Raw genomic sequence first — 18024 nt, 5'->3', positions numbered from 1 at the left:
AATTTTTATTTATTTATGATAGAGAGAGAGAGAGAGAGAGGCAGAGACACAGGCAGAGGGAGAAGCAGGCTCCATGCACCGGGAGCCCGATGTGGGATTCGATCCTGGGTCTCCAGGATCGCGCCCTGGGCCAAAGGCAGGCGCCAAACCGCTGCGCCACCCAGGGATCCCTAATTGTGTTTTTTTAAACAAGGGTGTTTATTTTCATAAGCGAAGTGTGAGAATAAGAAATATGTATTTGATCTTTGTGCCCAGTTCCTGACACAGAACTTTGAATTTCCCAAGTGATGGAGTGATAGGAGCATCCTATGTTATTCATAACAAGCCAATCCAACCATACCTGAATTTATTCTAATAAGGTGACTCTTGGTGGGCCCATAGGTGGCTTCAGATGAAGGGACTGATTGCCACAGGAAACACCGGGATTGGAGGGTTGGAACTTTTGGCCCCCTCCCTTGACTCTGGGGAGTGGAGGAGGCTGGAGATTGAGTCAATCACCAATGGCCAATGATTTAATCAAACATGTAGTGGAGCCTTTGTAAAACAAACAAACAAACAAACAAACAAACAAACAAAACAATGGCATTTGGAGAACTTCCAGGTATGAGGTACTGTGAGGCATCATGCCCTGAGAGTGAATGAACACTTCACCCACCATCCCTCCCTGCCAAACCTTGCCATATGCACCTCTTACACTCAGCTGCTCCTAGGTTGTATGTTTTAGTAACAAACTGGTAAAAGTAAGCAAAGTGTTTCCTTGAGTTTTGTGAACTGTTCTGGCCAATTATCAAATCTGAAGATGAGGTTGTAGGAACATTTTATTAGCTGCTGGGTCACAAGTACAAGTGGTCTGGACTTGCAATTGGCGTCCAAGGTGGAGGCTGCTTTTGTGGGACTGAGCTCTCGAATTGTGGAGTCTCTGCTAACTCTGAGTAGTGTGAGAATTGAATTGCATTGTAGGCCACCCAGTTGGCGCCAGAGAATTGGCTGGTGTAGGAAAACCCCAACGTACTTGGTAAGCACAGTTCATGAAAACTTTCTTGACTTGACTTTTGAGTATGATTTTGGTGAAACATATTTAAAAGAGGACATATCTTAGATTATTGTTGGGCTTTTCCATTCAGGATAAAGCATCATTTTCTCATATTCTTTTGTACTAAAAGGCTCTTCTGAGAAGTCTCCTCAAAGCTTCTTTAACATCCTTGCTCCTCAGGGGGTAGATGAATGGGTTGGCCATAGGAGTAATAACACAGTAAAACAGCATTAGAACTTTGGTAAGGTCTTGAAAGCTATCCCCTGAAAGCTGCATATAGATGTAGATGCCAGGGCCATAAAATAAAGATACCACCAGTAAACGTGAAGAACAAGTGTCGAAGGCCTTAAGTCTCTTATCAACAGAGGGGATTCGAAATATGGCTTGGGCAATACAACTATAAGGGACAAGAATCATGGAGAGGGGACCCATTATCAGAAAGGTGGCCACCATAGCTAAAGTAACCTCGTTGATTATGGTGTCCACATAAACCATCTTAATAACCCCAGGCAGCTCACAAAAGAAGTGGTCTAGCTCCTGGTTCCCACAGAGGGGCAGCTGGACCATGAGTATGGACTGCAGCAGTGAATTTGCCAGACCATTGAGCCGGGCAGTGCTGGAGAGCTGCCAGCAGTGCTTGTGGTCCATGACTACAGAGTACCTCAGAGGCTTAAGCACAGCCACATAGCAGTCTAAGGCCATGATTCCAAGCAGGACACATTCAGTACAGCCTAGCCAATGGAATATATAGGCGTGGGTCATACAGCCTATATAAATAATGTTCTTGTTGGGGCCCACCAAGTTGAATAGCATTTGGGGTACAGTTGTGGTGGTGAAACAGAGGTCCAAAAAGGAGAGGCTCATGAGGAAGAAATACATAGGACTTTGAAGTTGGGAATTTAGTGGAGAAACCAGAATAATAGCAATATTTTCCAATTGTGCACATGTAGGAGATGAGAAAGGCAAAGAAGAGACGAAGACCCAACCAAGGGTACTTGGCAAAGTCCATAAGAATGAAATCCTCTGGGAAACTTTCATTTATATGCTTCATTAAATTTTGATGGGAGACACCTGCCAAAATCAAGGAAGATATGAGTGATTTAAAAACCCCAAGTTAGGGGATCCCTGGGTGGCTCAGCGGTTTAGCGCCTGCCTTTGACCCGGGGCGTGATCATGGAGTCCCGGGATCGAGTCCCACGTCGGGCTCCCGGCGTGGAGCCTGCTTCTCCCTCCTCCTGTGTCTCTGCCTCTCTCTCTCTCTCTCTCTCTCTGTCTATCATAAATAAATAAATCTTAAAAAAAATAATTAAAAAAACCCAAGTTAGCAGAAGTTTTGAGAAAAAAATATACATTTTGGGGGGCGGAGAGATAGGTTACACTCCCGATAGAAATCATAACATTAATGAATATAATAATTATATTAATATAATTTTTTTCTTTTTTTTTTGATTACTAAAAAGGAAGAATTTAACATTAGCAGAAAGAGCTGCAGATTATCTTTCCTTTGTACCCCCTGGAATTGTCTTTCAGCGTAATCACATACAGCCTCACTCTCTTCTCTGAATGGACCTATCATCTCCTTGCTTTCACTAAAATCTGAATGTTCCACAAGGACCTTGTTTCCTTTGTAGACCTCTAAAGTGGTTGATTTTCTCCCTATATCACTCATCTTGTGAGCCTGGAGATGGAGTCTATGTTTCTCCTGATACTCACTGCCACTTGCAAACTCGTTGCCTGCCCTCCTTCCTGCCTAAACTTCACCCAGTTTTGAATTTCATATTATGAGATTAACACACTCCACCCTTTCTTGCTGCAATAATAATAATATATTATTATTATCTTAATAATTATATATAATGTTACATTATAAAGTAACATTTGGAAAATCCTTTCAGTAGAGAATGTTTTTAGTAGAGAAGTTTCTTTTTTTAAGATTTTTTTGATTATTTATTCATGAGAGACACAGAGAGAGGCAGAGACATAGGCAGAGGGAGAAGCAGGTTCCTCGTGGAGAGCCTGATGTGAGACTTGACCCTGGAACCCCAGGATCACACCCTGAGCCAAAGGCAGACTCTCAATCACTGAGCCACCTAGACATCCCAAGAAGAGAGGAAGAGGGAGAAGCAGGTTCCAAGCAGGGAGGCTGATGTAGGACTCGATCCCAGGTCTCCAGGACCAGGCCCTGGACTGAAGGCAGCACTAAACCACCTGAGCCGGGATCCCTGGGTGGCACAGCTTTTTGGTGCCTGCCTTTGGCCCAGGGCGCGATCCTGGAGACCCGGGATCGAGTCCCACATCGGGCTCCTGGTGCTTGGAGCCCGCTTCTACCTCTGCCTGTGTCTCTGCCCCCCTCTCTCTCTCTGTGACTATCATAAATAAATTTACAAAAAAAAAGAAAAAAAAAAAAACCACCTGAGCCACCCAGGCTCCCCCAACAACCCAATTTTAAAACAGGCCAAAGTCCTTAGCTCATCAAAGAAGAAATATAGGTGGCAAATAAGCAAATGTAAAGATGTTCCAAATCATATGTTGCTATAGACTAAATATTTTATTCACCCCCTTCACCAAATTCATATGTTACAACCTAATTCCCAATGAGATGGCGTTAGGAGGCAGGGCCTTTGGGAGGCCTTAGGTCATGAAGGTGGGCCTTTATGTCTGGGATTGGTGCTCTTATAAAAGAGAACCCAGGGGATCCCTGGGTGGCACAGCTTTTTGGTGCCTGCCTTTGGCCCAGGGCACGATCCTGGAGACCCAGGATCAAGTCCCACGTCGGGCTCCTGGTGCATGGAGCCTGCTTCTCCCTCTGCCTATGTCTCTGTCTCTCTCTCTCTCTCTCTCTCTCTCTCTCTGTGACTATCATAAATAAAAAATAATAATAATAAAAAGAGAACCCAGAGACCCCTTGTACTTTTCACCATGGGAGGTTACAGCTAGAAGGTGCTATCTGCTCATCAAAAAGTGGTTCCTTACCAAATATGCCTGTCTCATGATCTTGGACTTTCTTTTTTTTTTTTTTTAAAGATTTATTTATTCATGAGAGAGAGAGAGAGAGAGAGAGAGAAGCAGGCTCCATGCCAGGAACCCGATGTGGGACTGGATCCTGGGACTGCAGGGTCGCACCCTGGGCCAAAGGCAGGCGCTAAACCTCTGAGCCACCAGGGATCCCCAATCTTGGACTTTCCAACTTCCAGAACTGTGAGAAAAATGTTATAAGCCACCCAATCCTGGGCATTTTGTTTCAGCAGCCCAAATGGGCTAAGACGTATGTCATCAGGGAAATACAATTAGAACAATGAGATTCCACTACATGACTACTAGAATGGCCAAAATTCAGAACAATGACACCAAATCTTGAGAAGGATGTGGTGCAATACGAACTCATATTCATGACTGGTGGGAATGCAAAATGGTGCAGCCACTTTGGAAGATAGCCTGCAAGTTTCTTACAAAACCATACATACTCTTACCATTTGATCCAGCAATAACCCTTCTTCCTTTAAAGACCTTATAAACTATTCATGGAAGCAAGATATTTCATAAGAGGAAATGTATACAAGAGAAAATTAACATATGCACAATTCTCAAGACATAGCATATAGCCTTAATATTTAAAATCAGAATATTGGGGATCCCTGAGTGGCGCAGCGGTTTGGCGCCTGCCTTTGGCCCAGGGCGCGATCCTGGAGACCCGGGATCGAATCCCACGTCAGGCTCCCGGTGCATGGAGCCTGCTTCTCCCTCTCCCTCTGCCTATGTCTCTGCCTCTCTCTCTCATTCTGTGTGACTATCATAAATAAATAAAAATTAAAAAAAAATTCTTTAAAATCAGAATATTTTGGTTGATCCATTTACAGTTATTTATCCATTCACTCATTGAATTAACATTACTTTTATGCCTACCAAGCATAGGGCATAATATTAGGCACTGAAGGGCAGGAAAACTAACCAGATCTATCCTTCATTCCAAGGATATCATACACCAGTATCTCTCTACATGCGCATAAATAAGTAAGAATAACTAAAAATGTGCTAACAGCCATCCTAGATGTACAGGTAAAGGGTGAAGAGAATTTAGAGGTGGGAGAAATCATTCATAGGCGGGAATCAAGAAGGTGATGGTATCATGAAGGTGACTGCTACTAAAGAAAATCTCATATTAGATATGGATTTCAGCTTAAACATGGCACACATAACAAAGGTATTTGTCCCTACCTACCACAGTGGCAGTAAAATAATTTTTTAAAAGGTAAAAACTCACAAAGGAGAAGAGGTTGAGAAGGGAGATGACAACAGAGAAGCAATGTCAACAGGATTTTGGAAGATGGAAAGGTGTTTGGGTGATGGTTGTCTTGGAAGATCTGGGAAAGCAGAGACCTTGAGAGCAATGGGAGGAGCCAACAAGCAAGTAGACTCATAGGGGAGAAACCGAGAAAGGTGTAGGATTGGAGGAACCACAGACCTTGAAGGTGATAGCTGTGGCATGAAGTGAAAACGAGAGGACTGTAGGAGGGATATATTAAGAACAGTTAGACCCTGAGGTCCCCTACTTCTTCAGTGCTACCAGGTGACTGCAGGAGGCAGCATGTTTGCTCCTCTGTGAAGGTAATCTAGGGGCACTATGCACCTGGGGACACCAGGCAAACCTGATCCCACAGGAGAGGACAGAATGAAAATGGGGCAATCACAGAGCACTCACCAATTTGTGAGACTCTCAACTTTTCTCAATTATCAGAATGTTGGCAGCCATGCCAGGACGACTTAAACAGGAATTAGGAGGATTTGTGATTTGAGAAACAGTCCAGGAAAAAACCTACATTTTCAAATGAAGATTTTTAAAATGAAAAGCTGCATTCATACTTGACCAAACTACAGGGAAAGCTGCCATCAACAAACTCCTTGTATTCACAAAATTACCAGTCAGCCCTGTTGTGTCTTACCCTGAAATATGAGTGGACCAGAATGACCAAACATCTCAGAAAAGCTTTTAACTATAATAGAGAGACCAAAAAAAATGAGCTTAAAAAAAAAAGAACTTAGATATAAGAGACAATGCAGGAAGGAGAAAACCTCAAACATTAAGGAGATACTATAACCTTGAAATACAAGCAGAATTACTAGAAACCGGGGCATTATTTAGAGAACATGAAATAGTGGTTGAAAACTATATGATAGGGCAGCCTGGGTGGCTTGGCGGTTTGGCGCCTGCCTTCAGCCCAGGATGTGATACTGGAGACCCAGGATTGAGTCCCACATCGGGCTCCCTACATGGAGCCTGCTTCTCCCTCTGCCTGGTTCTCCCTCTGCCTGTGTCTCTGCCTCTCTGTCTCTCATGAATAAATAAATCTAAAAAAAGAGAAAACTATATGATATAAAGGAAAGATTAAATAAAAGGTTTGAAAGGGAAATTCTTAGAAAATAGAACAAAAATATAGAAATGGAATAAAATAGATAAAAAATTAAAGTATCAGACCAGAAGACCTATCAGGTTTTAGAGGAGTTGATTAATAACACTGTCTTCTCTTCTTGAATTCAAAACAAAATGAAAAATGGATATAGATGCTAGAGTGACAATCAAAAAATGTGTTTGCATTATTGTTTGAAGATCACAGTTTATGTCATGCAATCAAATCATCTTGCTTTTTCTACATCCCTGAGAGTACTTACCCCATCAGTTACTAGCACAAATGGACAACGCCCACCCCTCCTCCCAAAACACACACAGACACAGACACACACACAGACACACACACACACGCACATACACGCACACACACAACCACATGATGAATCTGTGCCTATAGGTCAGGCATAGTGAAAGCAGAGCGGGATGAATCCCAAAGACAGGTGAGATTCAACCAGAGAGAAAGTGGCTGAGTCAAGCACTGAATCAACCAACCATGCTTGGTACCATTTGTCAAATTTACCGGTCTTAGTATGGTTTTATCTTTTAAAGATTTATTTGTTTTTTAGAGATGGTGGGGAGGGGCAGAGGGAGAGGGAGAGAGAGTCTTAAGCTGACTCTGTGCTGAGCTGCTTGGAGGGGAGCTCGATCTTACCACCCCAAGACCATGACTTGAGCAAAATCAAGAGTGGGATGCTAAATCAACTGGGCCATCCAAGCACCTCTATTTATTTTTAATTAAAGTATAATTAACATATGGTGTTAGGGGCATCTGGGTGTCTCAGTCAGTTAAGCCACGACTTGGATTCAGCTCAGGTCATGATCTCAGGGTCCTGGGATTGAGCCCCATGTGGGGCTCCCCACTTAGCAAGGAGTCTGCTTGTCTTTCTCTCCCTCTGTCCACCCCAGTCTCTCTTTCTCTCTCTCAAATAAATAAATACAATCTTTTAAAGAGAGAGAGAACACAAGTGGGGAGGGGCAGAGGGAGGAGAAGCAGGCTCCCGGCTGAGCAGAGAGCCCAAAGCAGGGCTCCATGCCAGTACCCTGGGATAAGCACCTGAGCCAAAGGCAGATGCTTCACTGACTGAGCCACACAGGCATCCCTCTAAAAAATTAAAAAATATAACATTGGATGTTATATATTTCAATTTTTTAATTAAAAAATAAGTTTACCAATCTGATAAATTCCTTTTTCTTTCTCAAAACTATGAAGGAGAGAGTTGAGATAAATTGGAAATATTCCCCCATACACTTCTTGCCCGATGAATGTACTGAAACTTCCTCCACTGTATTAGAAATGGGGATTAATGGGTTGCCTGGGTGGCTCAGGACAGGGACAGGACCAGATATGGAGGCAGAGGCAGTGGCAAAGAAACAAGTCTCCAAAAACAGAGAACATAATAACCTATACTTGCTGGAAAATTCATGCATTTGCATATAAGATGGAAAAGAGTAAAACAAGATCCCACAGCAGCCCCCACCTCCCCACCCCAGTCCTCAATACTTTGGTTTGTTGGTCATTGTTCATAAGGTTTGGTCTTCAAATTTATAATCAGAGTATTTAGTGCTTTGATCTGCTCTCTTTCCTGCTTCCTAGATAATGGGAACTTTCGGACATAATTCTGAGATTGAAGGGAACAAATGATAGCCTCGGGTCTGGCATAATAAGAAGTCATTTAGCTCATGGAGTGATCTTACCCTGCCTGATCTTGTTCAAAATTTGAAAACTTCATTTTCTGTCTCAAAACAAAATAAAATTGATCAACACTCAGTGCCATCTAGGCTGATGTGCATAGAATGAAACATCACAAAAACATACTTTTCTCATTTGAACTTGTATTAACCAGGTGTCATTAGCTATAGAATTTAGTCAGGAGAAGGGTTGCAAAAGGGTTGGATTCCAAAAGTTCTGAGAGAGGGAAGAAGGTACAATCTGTCTAGGGCTTCAATAAGAGTCACTAAAAGTCTTGATACGGTGGATAGGGTGAATGTACTTTCCAGAGGCATAGGTTCCAAGTCTGATTCAATGGCAGATAAAACCAGTTCTCACCCATTACACCAGTGGTCCCAGAGGGGCTGTCATTGGCAAATGAATCTCTCTGGAGGAACAATGACCATCTTTTATTTTCAGTTTTGGTTATGATTGCAGATTACATTAGTTCTTCCACTCATCAATCCCATCTTAATAGCAAGGGAGAGTAGGATTTACCCCCAAAATTTTCAGAAAGCAAACAATACTGCATTAATGGTGATGATGATTGTAGTTTAATATATCCTAGTTACTTTACATGAATGGTCTCATATAATGTTCCTACCAACTCCTTGACATGGGTATTATTATTGTCTTAATTTTATAGTTGACCTTGAAGCTTCAAAAGGTGTCATTTGTCCCACCTATGTAAGGCTTACACATTTTCAGAACTCAAACACCAAGTGAATGCTTTGCCAATGTCATGAGTAAACATCGGTTTTCTTGTCATGTTGGGGATGTGTTATTTGGTGTGTTCAACCATACAAAAGGCTCTTTAAAGACAAGGCTCAGGTCCTCTTTTTCAACTGATTTCAGCACAGTAATAAATTAAGTCCTCCTTCTATTTCTTACAAAGGAGGGTAAAACTTCCAGCCATCTCAATCATATGAAGAATATCTCAGAGCAGGTCACTTTTCAGGACAAGGTAGAACAGAAGAAGGAATTTAAAAAGTGCTTTAAAAGCAAAATCCTTGCCAACTCCATGACAATACTTTTATCTCCACACTTTCATCACATCCACAAAGCTGCCTCTTCAGGCACTTTAGCTTATTAGATGCTCTCATGATGAAGTTGTTACTCAGAGCAAAGCCATACAATTCTCCCTCTCCTACTTGTTATGGACTGAATTGTGTTCCCCCTTCCCAACTCACACGTTGAAGCCCTTACCCCTGACCTGACTACATTTTGGGATAGGGTCTTTAAGGCCTTAATTAAGATTACATGAGGTCATAAGGGTGGTGCCTTTACTTAATGAGACTGGGTCCTTATCAGAAGGGAAAGATAAATGAGAGCTGTCATACCACCTCACTGTCTTCCTCTCTCTCTTCTTGAAAGGCCATGTGAGGAAGCAGCAGGAAGGTGGAGGTCTACAAAGCAGAGGAGAGGCCTCTTCAGAAAACGACTGTGACAGCGCCTTCATCTTGGGCTTTTAGGCTCCAGAACTATGAGAAGATAAACTTCTGTTGTTAAAGCCACCCGGGCTGTTATATTTTGTTACAGCAGCCCTAGGTGACTACTATACTATATTTACATTGAAAGAATCGGCGGATAAGGAGAGCATGTCCCAGGCAAAAGCAGATAGAGCCTAGGAGATAGAGAAGATCAATTCGGTTTGTTCATATGGTTTGTACCTCCTGTGAGGAGAAATTCTTATATAGATTTCTAAGGTTTTATTTTACATCTTCCTCTTCCATGTTTCAAACCTGAGTCAAGCAGTTGCTCACTGGACAAGTCTTTTTCCACAGAAAATAGAAGGTTATCTCAGGCTATCTAACCCATAGGACCGAGGTTTGAGATCAGTCTAAGTTGCTTAATTTTGCTTATCTCTGTGGCCAAAAACTTAATTCTTGACTGAATAAAATAGAAGACAGGTATCATGAGAAAAGCATGGATTCCAGAATCAGACAGAGACTTGGATTTGACACTGCACTTTGTCCTTACTACATGTCTGTGAACATTACTGAGCCTGTTTCCTCATCTTCAATGGATTATTACACATATTTGACAGGATTGTTGGGTTGATTAGGTGGAGTGTGTCTGCAAACACCTGGAATATTGTAGACTTCCAGTAATTCTAATTTGATAATAGGAGGGTAAGCAGATGTTCATGAATCAATATAAAAGTGCTAAAGGCCTATGTTGACTTCACTTTTAGTTCAGCTATGTAATATGGAGTTTTGCAAACGTAATTCACTTGCTTCAAAATTACTTGGAGTGTTTGCTCAAAGTACTTATTTCTGTGTCCTTCACCAAACCAGAATTAAAACTTCTGGGGATGAGTCCCAAGAAACTATATTTTTAACAAGTTCCTTAGGTGATTTAAATGCACATCCAGCTTGGGAGTCACTGCATCATAGGATCATTCTGTGTTTTAAATTGCAGAATTAAACTTCAATTTCCATTGGGGCGAATTATTTATTTCCTTGGGGACTAAAACTCTTCCTTGAATACTGAAGACATATAAGAAAATATGCATTACTATTTTATAATTTAGTGGTATTTGGAAAACCATATGTAAAACGTAGCATGCTGGGTTCTCTGGAATCCCTAATTAATTACATGGGAATTCAGGAAAAGGCTTTAAGAATTGGGAACATTTTTGTCGTTCTCCCCCCATTCCTCCCCTAAAAAGAGAGGACAGAGAGGAACTTCAGCAAAGACATCACAAAGGAAGTTACTGATTTCTGGGTTGCTCAGCTCTCAGAGCCACAGGAAGTGCATTTTCTTCTCTTCACAGTTATCACTTTGATCATAAACACATCCTTGGTCCTTGAGAGTGAGAATGTTCAGTCCCAACTGCATGTGAATGATTGGATCAGAGTTTAGAGTAACACGGAATAATTTTGGAGAAGAAAAGCCAAGGCCCCACTGGGAGTCGAACCCAGGATCTCCTGTTTACAAGACAGGCGCTTTAACCAGCTAAGCCATGGAGCCTATACAGGTGGCCATGATTGTGTTAGATCTATCCTTGCTATTAGATTAAATAGTATTGCCAGAGCCCATAGAATGCAGAGCAGTCTCTCATAAGAAAACGGACAGACTCCCAAGAGGACGTTTTTGCTCACTTAGATGCTGCAGAGCTAATAGAAATGGGAAAGGTTGGGCGCAGCTGGCGGGTTAGGACTCCTAACACTCCACTCAACCCAGGAACAACTCTCAGGAAAACCCAAAGCCAGGTCCCTCTTCTTCCCAAGTAGAGCCTAGCCAGGACTGTACCTGCTCCTTTGTAACTTAGACGCGCGACCTTCCAATATGCTAAGTTATAGGATCTCTCAGGACCGCAGGGCACTGCTGAGACCGGTGACACAGGCACAGGTGTAGGGTGCTCGGGGTGAAGGCGAGGAAGAGGGGGCCCCCCAACCCAAAGTGTTCCCTGGGTCCGGGGACAGCCCTTCGGAGGTGAGGGTCTGTACGGTTCCTGGAGGCATCGCTTTGCCCCTTCCCGCAAAACCGAGGCCTGCTTCCCAGGGCCGTGCGTCATCAGTTCGCCCGACAGGTGACGCCTTCTCCCCTCTAACCCCATCCTGTGAGGTCGCAGCTCCGCGGTCACTCGCACCCCCGACACTGCACCCCCCCCCAAATGGCCTGCCCTCTTCCGCGAGATCGTACCTGGGGCGCAGAGAACGGGGCTCTCAGGTGGCATTTGGTCGCGCTGTGCTGAGTGCTAGGGGCCTGAGACTGGGGTGGGGGTGGGGGTTTGGCCGGCAGGGACTTTGGACACCCGAAGATGAGGTGCGGAGGGGATGAGGCTGAGAGGCCGAAAAGGGCGTTGGAGGAGATCCCGGGACCACCCAGACCGCGCTGTGCGCTGGGGGCCGTGGGGACTGGTCCTCTTCTGCCCGGAGGACAATCCAAACAGATCCCTTCCCTAAACTTTGGGTCTTGTTAACGTCTCTGTCTCTCAGTCTGTCTTGCTGCTGTAGGCACGCACAACCAGGACTCCAGCTCCACTCCTGCTCCCGTGAAGAGGATGCAGGGTTGGGGTGGGATCCCCTCTGACTTCCACCTGCAGACTTTGCAAACACCTCCCCGCAACCTTCCCCTGAGACTCAGCCCACCACAGGCCTGAGATTCAACACAGCAATGCAATGCCAATCAAAATTCCAGCAAGTTACTTCATGAATATTGACAAATTGATTCAAAAGTTTATATGTAGACAGAAATAACTCAAATTATCAACACAAAATTGAAGAACAAAGTTGGAGGATTGTCACTACTAGACCTCAGATTTACCATAAAGAGACAGTAATAAAGACTGTGGTGTTGGTGAAAAACAAAACAAACAGATCAATGGAGCAGAATAGAATGCCCAGAAATAGACCCACATAGTCAACTGATCACTGAGTAAAGGCAATACATGGAGCAAACACAGTCTCATCAACAAATGGTGCTGAGACAACTGGATGTCCACATGCAGAAAAAACAAAAAACAAAAAGAATCTAGACACAAAACTAGACACAGACCTTATACCTTTTACTAAACTTAACTCAAAATGGATCCTAGACCTAAATTTAAAATGTAAAACCATAAAACTCCTAGAAAATAGCATAGAGGAAAACATAGGTGACTTTGGGTTTAATGAAAACTTCTTAAAGACACCAAAAACATGATTCATGAGAGGAAAATGTGTTAAGTTGGACTTCATGAGAATTCAGAATGTCTGTTCTGCAAGACACTGATAAGAAAATGAGAAGACATGCCACAGACTGGGAGAAAATATTTGCAAAAGACACACCTGAAAAGGACATATCTAACATTTGCATAACTAACATATGCAAAGAACTCTTAAAATTCAACAACAAAAGAAACAACTTAATTTGTACCATTTTTCCCCATCATGATAAGTGTACCCTTTCCTACTTTAATTCCTACTCTCTATTTCCTCTATTCACCCATCCAAACCTCCTCTGTGGTCACCATCGGTTTGTTCTCTGTAGTTAAGAGTCTGTTTCTTGGTTTCTCTCACTCTCTCTCTCTGTCAAACAAAGAAATAAAATCTTTTTTTTTTTTTAAGAGTCTGTTCCTTGGTTTCTCTCGCTCTCTCTGTTGTTTTCTATTTTTCTGTTCCCCCTCCCAATCATTTGTTTTGTTTCTTAAGCTAAACACATGCGTGAGATCATATGGTATTTGCCTTTTTTTTTTACTTATTTCGCTTAGCATAACACTCTCTACCCCATCCATGTTGTTGCAAATGGCAACATTTCATCCTTTTATGGCTGAGTTAGATACATACATAAAACCTCTTCTTTATCCGTTCATCCATCGATGGACATCTGGGCTCTTTCCATATTTTGCCTATTGTTGATAATGCTGCAATAAACATCAAAGTGCATGTATCCTTTGAATTAGCACCTTTCTATCTTTTGGGTAAATACTGTGATTGTATTTATGTATTATGGGTAAATACTGTGATTATGTATTTGTATATTCACTGGCTCATAGAGCATTTTTAACTGTAATTTTTTGAGGAACTTCCAGACTGTTTTCCACAGTGGCTGCAACAATTTGCATTCCCACCCACAGTGTAAGAGGGTTCCCCTGTCTCCATGTCTTCGCCAACACTCGCTGTTTCTTGTGCTTTGATGTTAGTCATTCTGACAGCTGTGAGGTGACATCTCATTATGGTTTTGATTTGCATATCCCTGATGATCAGTGATGTAGAGCATCTTTTCTTGTATCTGTTGACCATCTGTAAGTCTTCTTAGGAGAAATGTCTGTTCATGTCCTCTGCCCATTTTCAAACTGGGTTGTTTTTTAGGTGTTGAGTTATATCAGTTCTTTATGAATCTTGGATACTAACCCTTTATCAGATATGTCATTTGCAAATATGTTCTCCCATTCTGCAGGTTGCCTTTAAGTGTTCTTGATTGTTTCCCTTGCTGTGCAGAAGTTGTATTATTTTGATGTCCTCCCAAACACTCAATTTTTTAAATGTGCAAAGACCTGAACAGACAACTCTACAAAGAAGATATAGAGATGGCAAATAAGCATATGGAAAGATGCTCAACACCATATGTCATTAGGGAATTGCAGACTAAAACAGCAATAAGATACCAACGGATAGCTATTAGCATGGCCCAAATCCAATACACTAACAACACCAATTGTTGGTGAGGATGTGGGGTCATAGGCAGTCTGATTCCTTGCTGGAGTAAATGCAAAATGGTACAGTCACTGTGGAAGACAGCTTCGCAGGTGTATACAAAATGAAACATAGCCTTAACACATGATCCAGCAGTATTGCCTCATGGCACTTACCCAAATGAACTAAAAACTTAAAACCACACAGAAGTCTGTACACAAATATTTATACCAGCTGTATTTATAATTGCCAAAACTTGGAAGCAGCCAAGTTGTCCTTCATTAGGTGTACGGATAAGCAAACAGTGCTGCATCCATACAGTGGATTATTATTCACTGATAGAAAGAAGTGAGCTACCACATCACAAAAAGACATGGGGGACTCATAGGTACATATTATGAAGTAAAAGAAGCCAATCTGAAAAGCCAATCACCTTGTATGATTCCAACGTGATGACATTATGAAAATGCAAAACTATGGAGACAGTAAAGAAGTCAGTGGTTGCAGGGGGTTCTGGAGGAGGGAGGGAGAGGGGGATAAATATGGGGAGCACAGGAAATGTCAAGGGCAAGGGAGATATCATTTTGTGCAATACTGTACCAGTAGATGCCTGTCATGGTACACTTGTCAAAACCCATAGAAACTCCAACGCAGAAGATGGATCTTAATTGCAGAAAAGTAGACCTGGAAGAGAGGCACGTTTCAGTTAGATGAAGGGAAGATATTGCCCTAAAACTGCGGGGTTGTGGCAAGAGAGAAACAGGGAAGAGGCAGAGGCCGCGGCGATGTGGTTCACGACCACTCCTCATCCATGCCCCCACGGACTCTCAGAAAAACTCCCGTAAAGGTGGGATCTAAATGACAACTTAACCACTGCCCCCTCAGACCACCTTACAGGAGGTGCAGTGATTTGACAGCAAATCAAGTCTCCCAGGGAAGAGGGCAGTCTTGGGAGCCTGATGTCTTCAGGACAAAGTGTTCCCTCTCCCTGTGCTGGTAGAGCCCTCATTCTGTGTAACCCGCGGACTCTTCACGGTGTACACGGGAGACCCACAAAGATCTTGAGAGTGTTCCACGAGCACACACACACGCTGCCAACTTGCACAGAGAGAGGACAAAATGAATGGAGGACATTGAATTCCCCACATGTGATAGTGAGGAAACAGGCTGATGACTGTGGGATGGGCTGCAAACATGGACACCCCCCGCCCCCCCACTGCACATGGAAGTGAACATGCCTCTAGCCTGGCGGAACTTCGAACACCCAAAGGGGATTTGGAGAATTCACTCTGCAATCACTTAGGGTTGGTGACCCTTCTTCCATTCCAGTGTATTCCTCTTAAACGGGAATGTCTACAATGGTTATCCTACACCTGTCCCAGTCCTGCATTGGGGGAGCAGATAACTATGTGGCTCGCACAGATTTGTAATTGGAGAGGAATTGTGCCCAGAATGGCTTATGCAGGAGAGCCTAATTCATGCCTACTTTGGGGAGGGCAGTTAGATGAGTTCATGCTGAACTGAGTTGAGATCTGGAGGAGATTGGGATGGAGTGAGCATTGTTTCATGTGGGATAGGTGTAGCTCTTTGGGAACCAGGGGGCAGATCATGTTAAGTGTAATAGAGCCTCCCCCCCCCCGCCCCCCCTCCAGCCCTCCCTGAGAGCTCCATCTCCTAATCACCAAAACCTGAGAGTGTTGTCTTGCAAGGCCAAAGGGACTTTGAGGATGTGACTGAGGTAAGGATCTTGAGATGGGAAGAGGAGGCTGGCCTCCCCAGGCGGGCTCAAGGTAATCACAAGGTCTTAGAAAAGGGTGGGAGGAGGGTGCGGGTCAGAGGAGATGTGACAATAGAAGCAGAGGTCAGAGCCAGATGGTCCTGTCAGGAGCTAAGGAACGTGGGCCGCCTCCAGCCACGGGAAAAGGCAAGAAGGAATTCCCACCCGGCGGCTTCTAGAAGGCAGGCAGCTTTGCCACCTCTCGATCTCCGCCCCAGGGGACCTGGGTCAGACTTCTGACACTGCGCTCAGCTCCTCGTCACAGCACTCCGACCGGGGACTGGGGTGGGAAGCGGGTCACGGTCTCCCCGGCCTCACTTCCTTCTCAGAGCAGGTGGGAGAAGTGCCAAAAGCCTCGTGCCTTCTCTGAGGCTCGAACTCAGGACCTTCAGATTATGAGACTGACGCGCTGCCTGCTGCGCTAAGAAGGCACCGACCCGGGTCCTCTCAGCAGCACTTTCATTCTCGCCCGCTTCACGCCAGGAGCCATTTCTAAAAAGCCAGGGTCCTGCCCAAACTCGTGCGCCCGCCCGAAGGAAGAGTGTGTGCGAGGTCACCTGTGTGACGCGCCCCGGCACCCGCCCCGCATCCCGAGGGCGCGACAGGAGGGCGGCCTGCGGACAGCCAGGGCCCAGCCGGGGGCGTGCACCTCAGGCCGCCTCGGGATCAGGCTCCGCACCGCGCCGCCTCCACTCCACCCCCCCCCCGGGCTGCCGCCCCCGCCGCCGCCCCCCGCCCCGGGCGACCTGTGCGCGTCCCCGACCGCAGCACCCCAAGGGCAGAGGGTCGGGAGCAGTGCGCCGGGTGGCAAGGTGAGTGGGAGATGCCCTAACTCTGAAATGGTCGCATGGACTGCACATCTCCCACCTGCCGTTTAGTACTTTAGAAGAACGATTCACTTGGCTTTCTTGACGGTATAAGTGACTTGATTTGAAAAGCTTCCTTACCTGCAAAACGGGACATTTCACACTACTACTTAAAAAACTGAATTCTTGACACAAAAAGTTGTTTAGTGAATACTCATGAGGGATACAAATAATGATAGGAAATGATATAGAAAAAAAATTCCAAACATGGGGGATGGGGTTTGGGGATGATTATATACATGAGAATTAGAGAAAGGTGATAAGTCAAATAAACAGAAGTAGATGGAATATTTACCAAATGGTGTTGAGTAGCTATCTAGGATAATAAAGCTGAATATATCACCTGCAACAATAAAATATATTCTAAATAGATGCACATTTTAAAAGAAGGGATAAAACCACAAATTACTAACATTGTCAAAACAGACATTTTTATTACTTTGGTGTAGAAAACTAATGTTTGCAAAAAATTCAGAAACATAGAAAGTGACTTACTATATTAAAACAATATTCTGCTTAGATATACCCTCATATCCTCAAAAAAAAAATACATAATCAAAGTGAAGGAATCAAATGACCAAACTGGGAAAAATGTGTAAGTTGTGTCATGAAGAGTTAAATTTCCTAATATAAGTACTACACCTCAGCAAGAAAAATTCCAACTGTTGGGGAAAACTTGCAAAGGATATAAATACGGAGTTAATGAGAAAAAAGGACGAGGGGCCCTTGAGTGGCTCAGTTGGTTAAGTACCTGAGTGTTGGTCCTAGCTCAGGTCTTGATTTCAGGGTTGAGTTCAACATACCTTTTGTAAAGAAGAAAGATAAATATTTCTGAAAGTGTGAAAAAATGATAATTCTACTCTAAGAGAAATGCAAAAATGAAACCATGATGGTAATGGTACTTTTTGCCTAATGGATTTGGCAAAACAACAAACAAAAACAACTGTTTCCTGGTGTGTTGCCTACTAGCATTCAAACAGATTGAATTTGCTTCCTATGATTCTTGTATCAAATCTCCACAAGCTCAGCAGCTTCAAGCAACAGATCCCTTTTTTCCCTCCTCACAGTTCTGGAGGCCAGAAGTCCAAAAGTCAGTGTAACTGTGTGGTGG

At 43.7% G+C, this 18024-nt stretch overlaps 1 protein-coding gene and 2 non-coding genes across 3 annotated transcripts; all 3 read right to left on the bottom strand.

The window, feature by feature from the left end:
- Positions 1-1156: 1156 nt before the first annotated feature.
- On the bottom strand, positions 1157-1735 carry LOC129507836 (olfactory receptor 2G3-like). Its single transcript, XM_055322582.1, has one exon. The coding sequence runs from the start codon at positions 1733-1735 to the stop codon at positions 1157-1159; it is 579 nt and encodes a 192-aa protein (XP_055178557.1).
- Positions 1736-11047: 9312 nt separating this feature from the next.
- Positions 11048-11121, bottom strand: TRNAT-UGU (transfer RNA threonine (anticodon UGU)). The gene has a single exon. It is a non-coding gene; the product is annotated as a tRNA-Thr (tRNA).
- Positions 11122-16405: 5284 nt separating this feature from the next.
- Positions 16406-16478, bottom strand: TRNAM-CAU (transfer RNA methionine (anticodon CAU)). Its single transcript has one exon. It is a non-coding gene; the product is annotated as a tRNA-Met (tRNA).
- Between the last annotated feature and the right edge of the window lie 1546 nt (positions 16479-18024).

This window comes from Nyctereutes procyonoides, unplaced genomic scaffold (genome assembly GCF_905146905.1).
Source record: "Nyctereutes procyonoides isolate TBG_1078 unplaced genomic scaffold, NYPRO_anot_genome, whole genome shotgun sequence".
NCBI lineage: Eukaryota > Metazoa > Chordata > Mammalia > Carnivora > Canidae > Nyctereutes > Nyctereutes procyonoides.
The sequence above is the reverse complement of the archived record's forward strand: the minus strand, read 5'-3'. Positions and strand labels throughout refer to the sequence as shown.

Excerpts from the sequence above, each read along its gene's own strand:
- LOC129507836 (XM_055322582.1), bottom strand. The coding sequence starts at position 1,735 with ATGGCCTTAGACTGCTATGTGGCTGTGCTTAAGCCTCTGAGGTACTCT.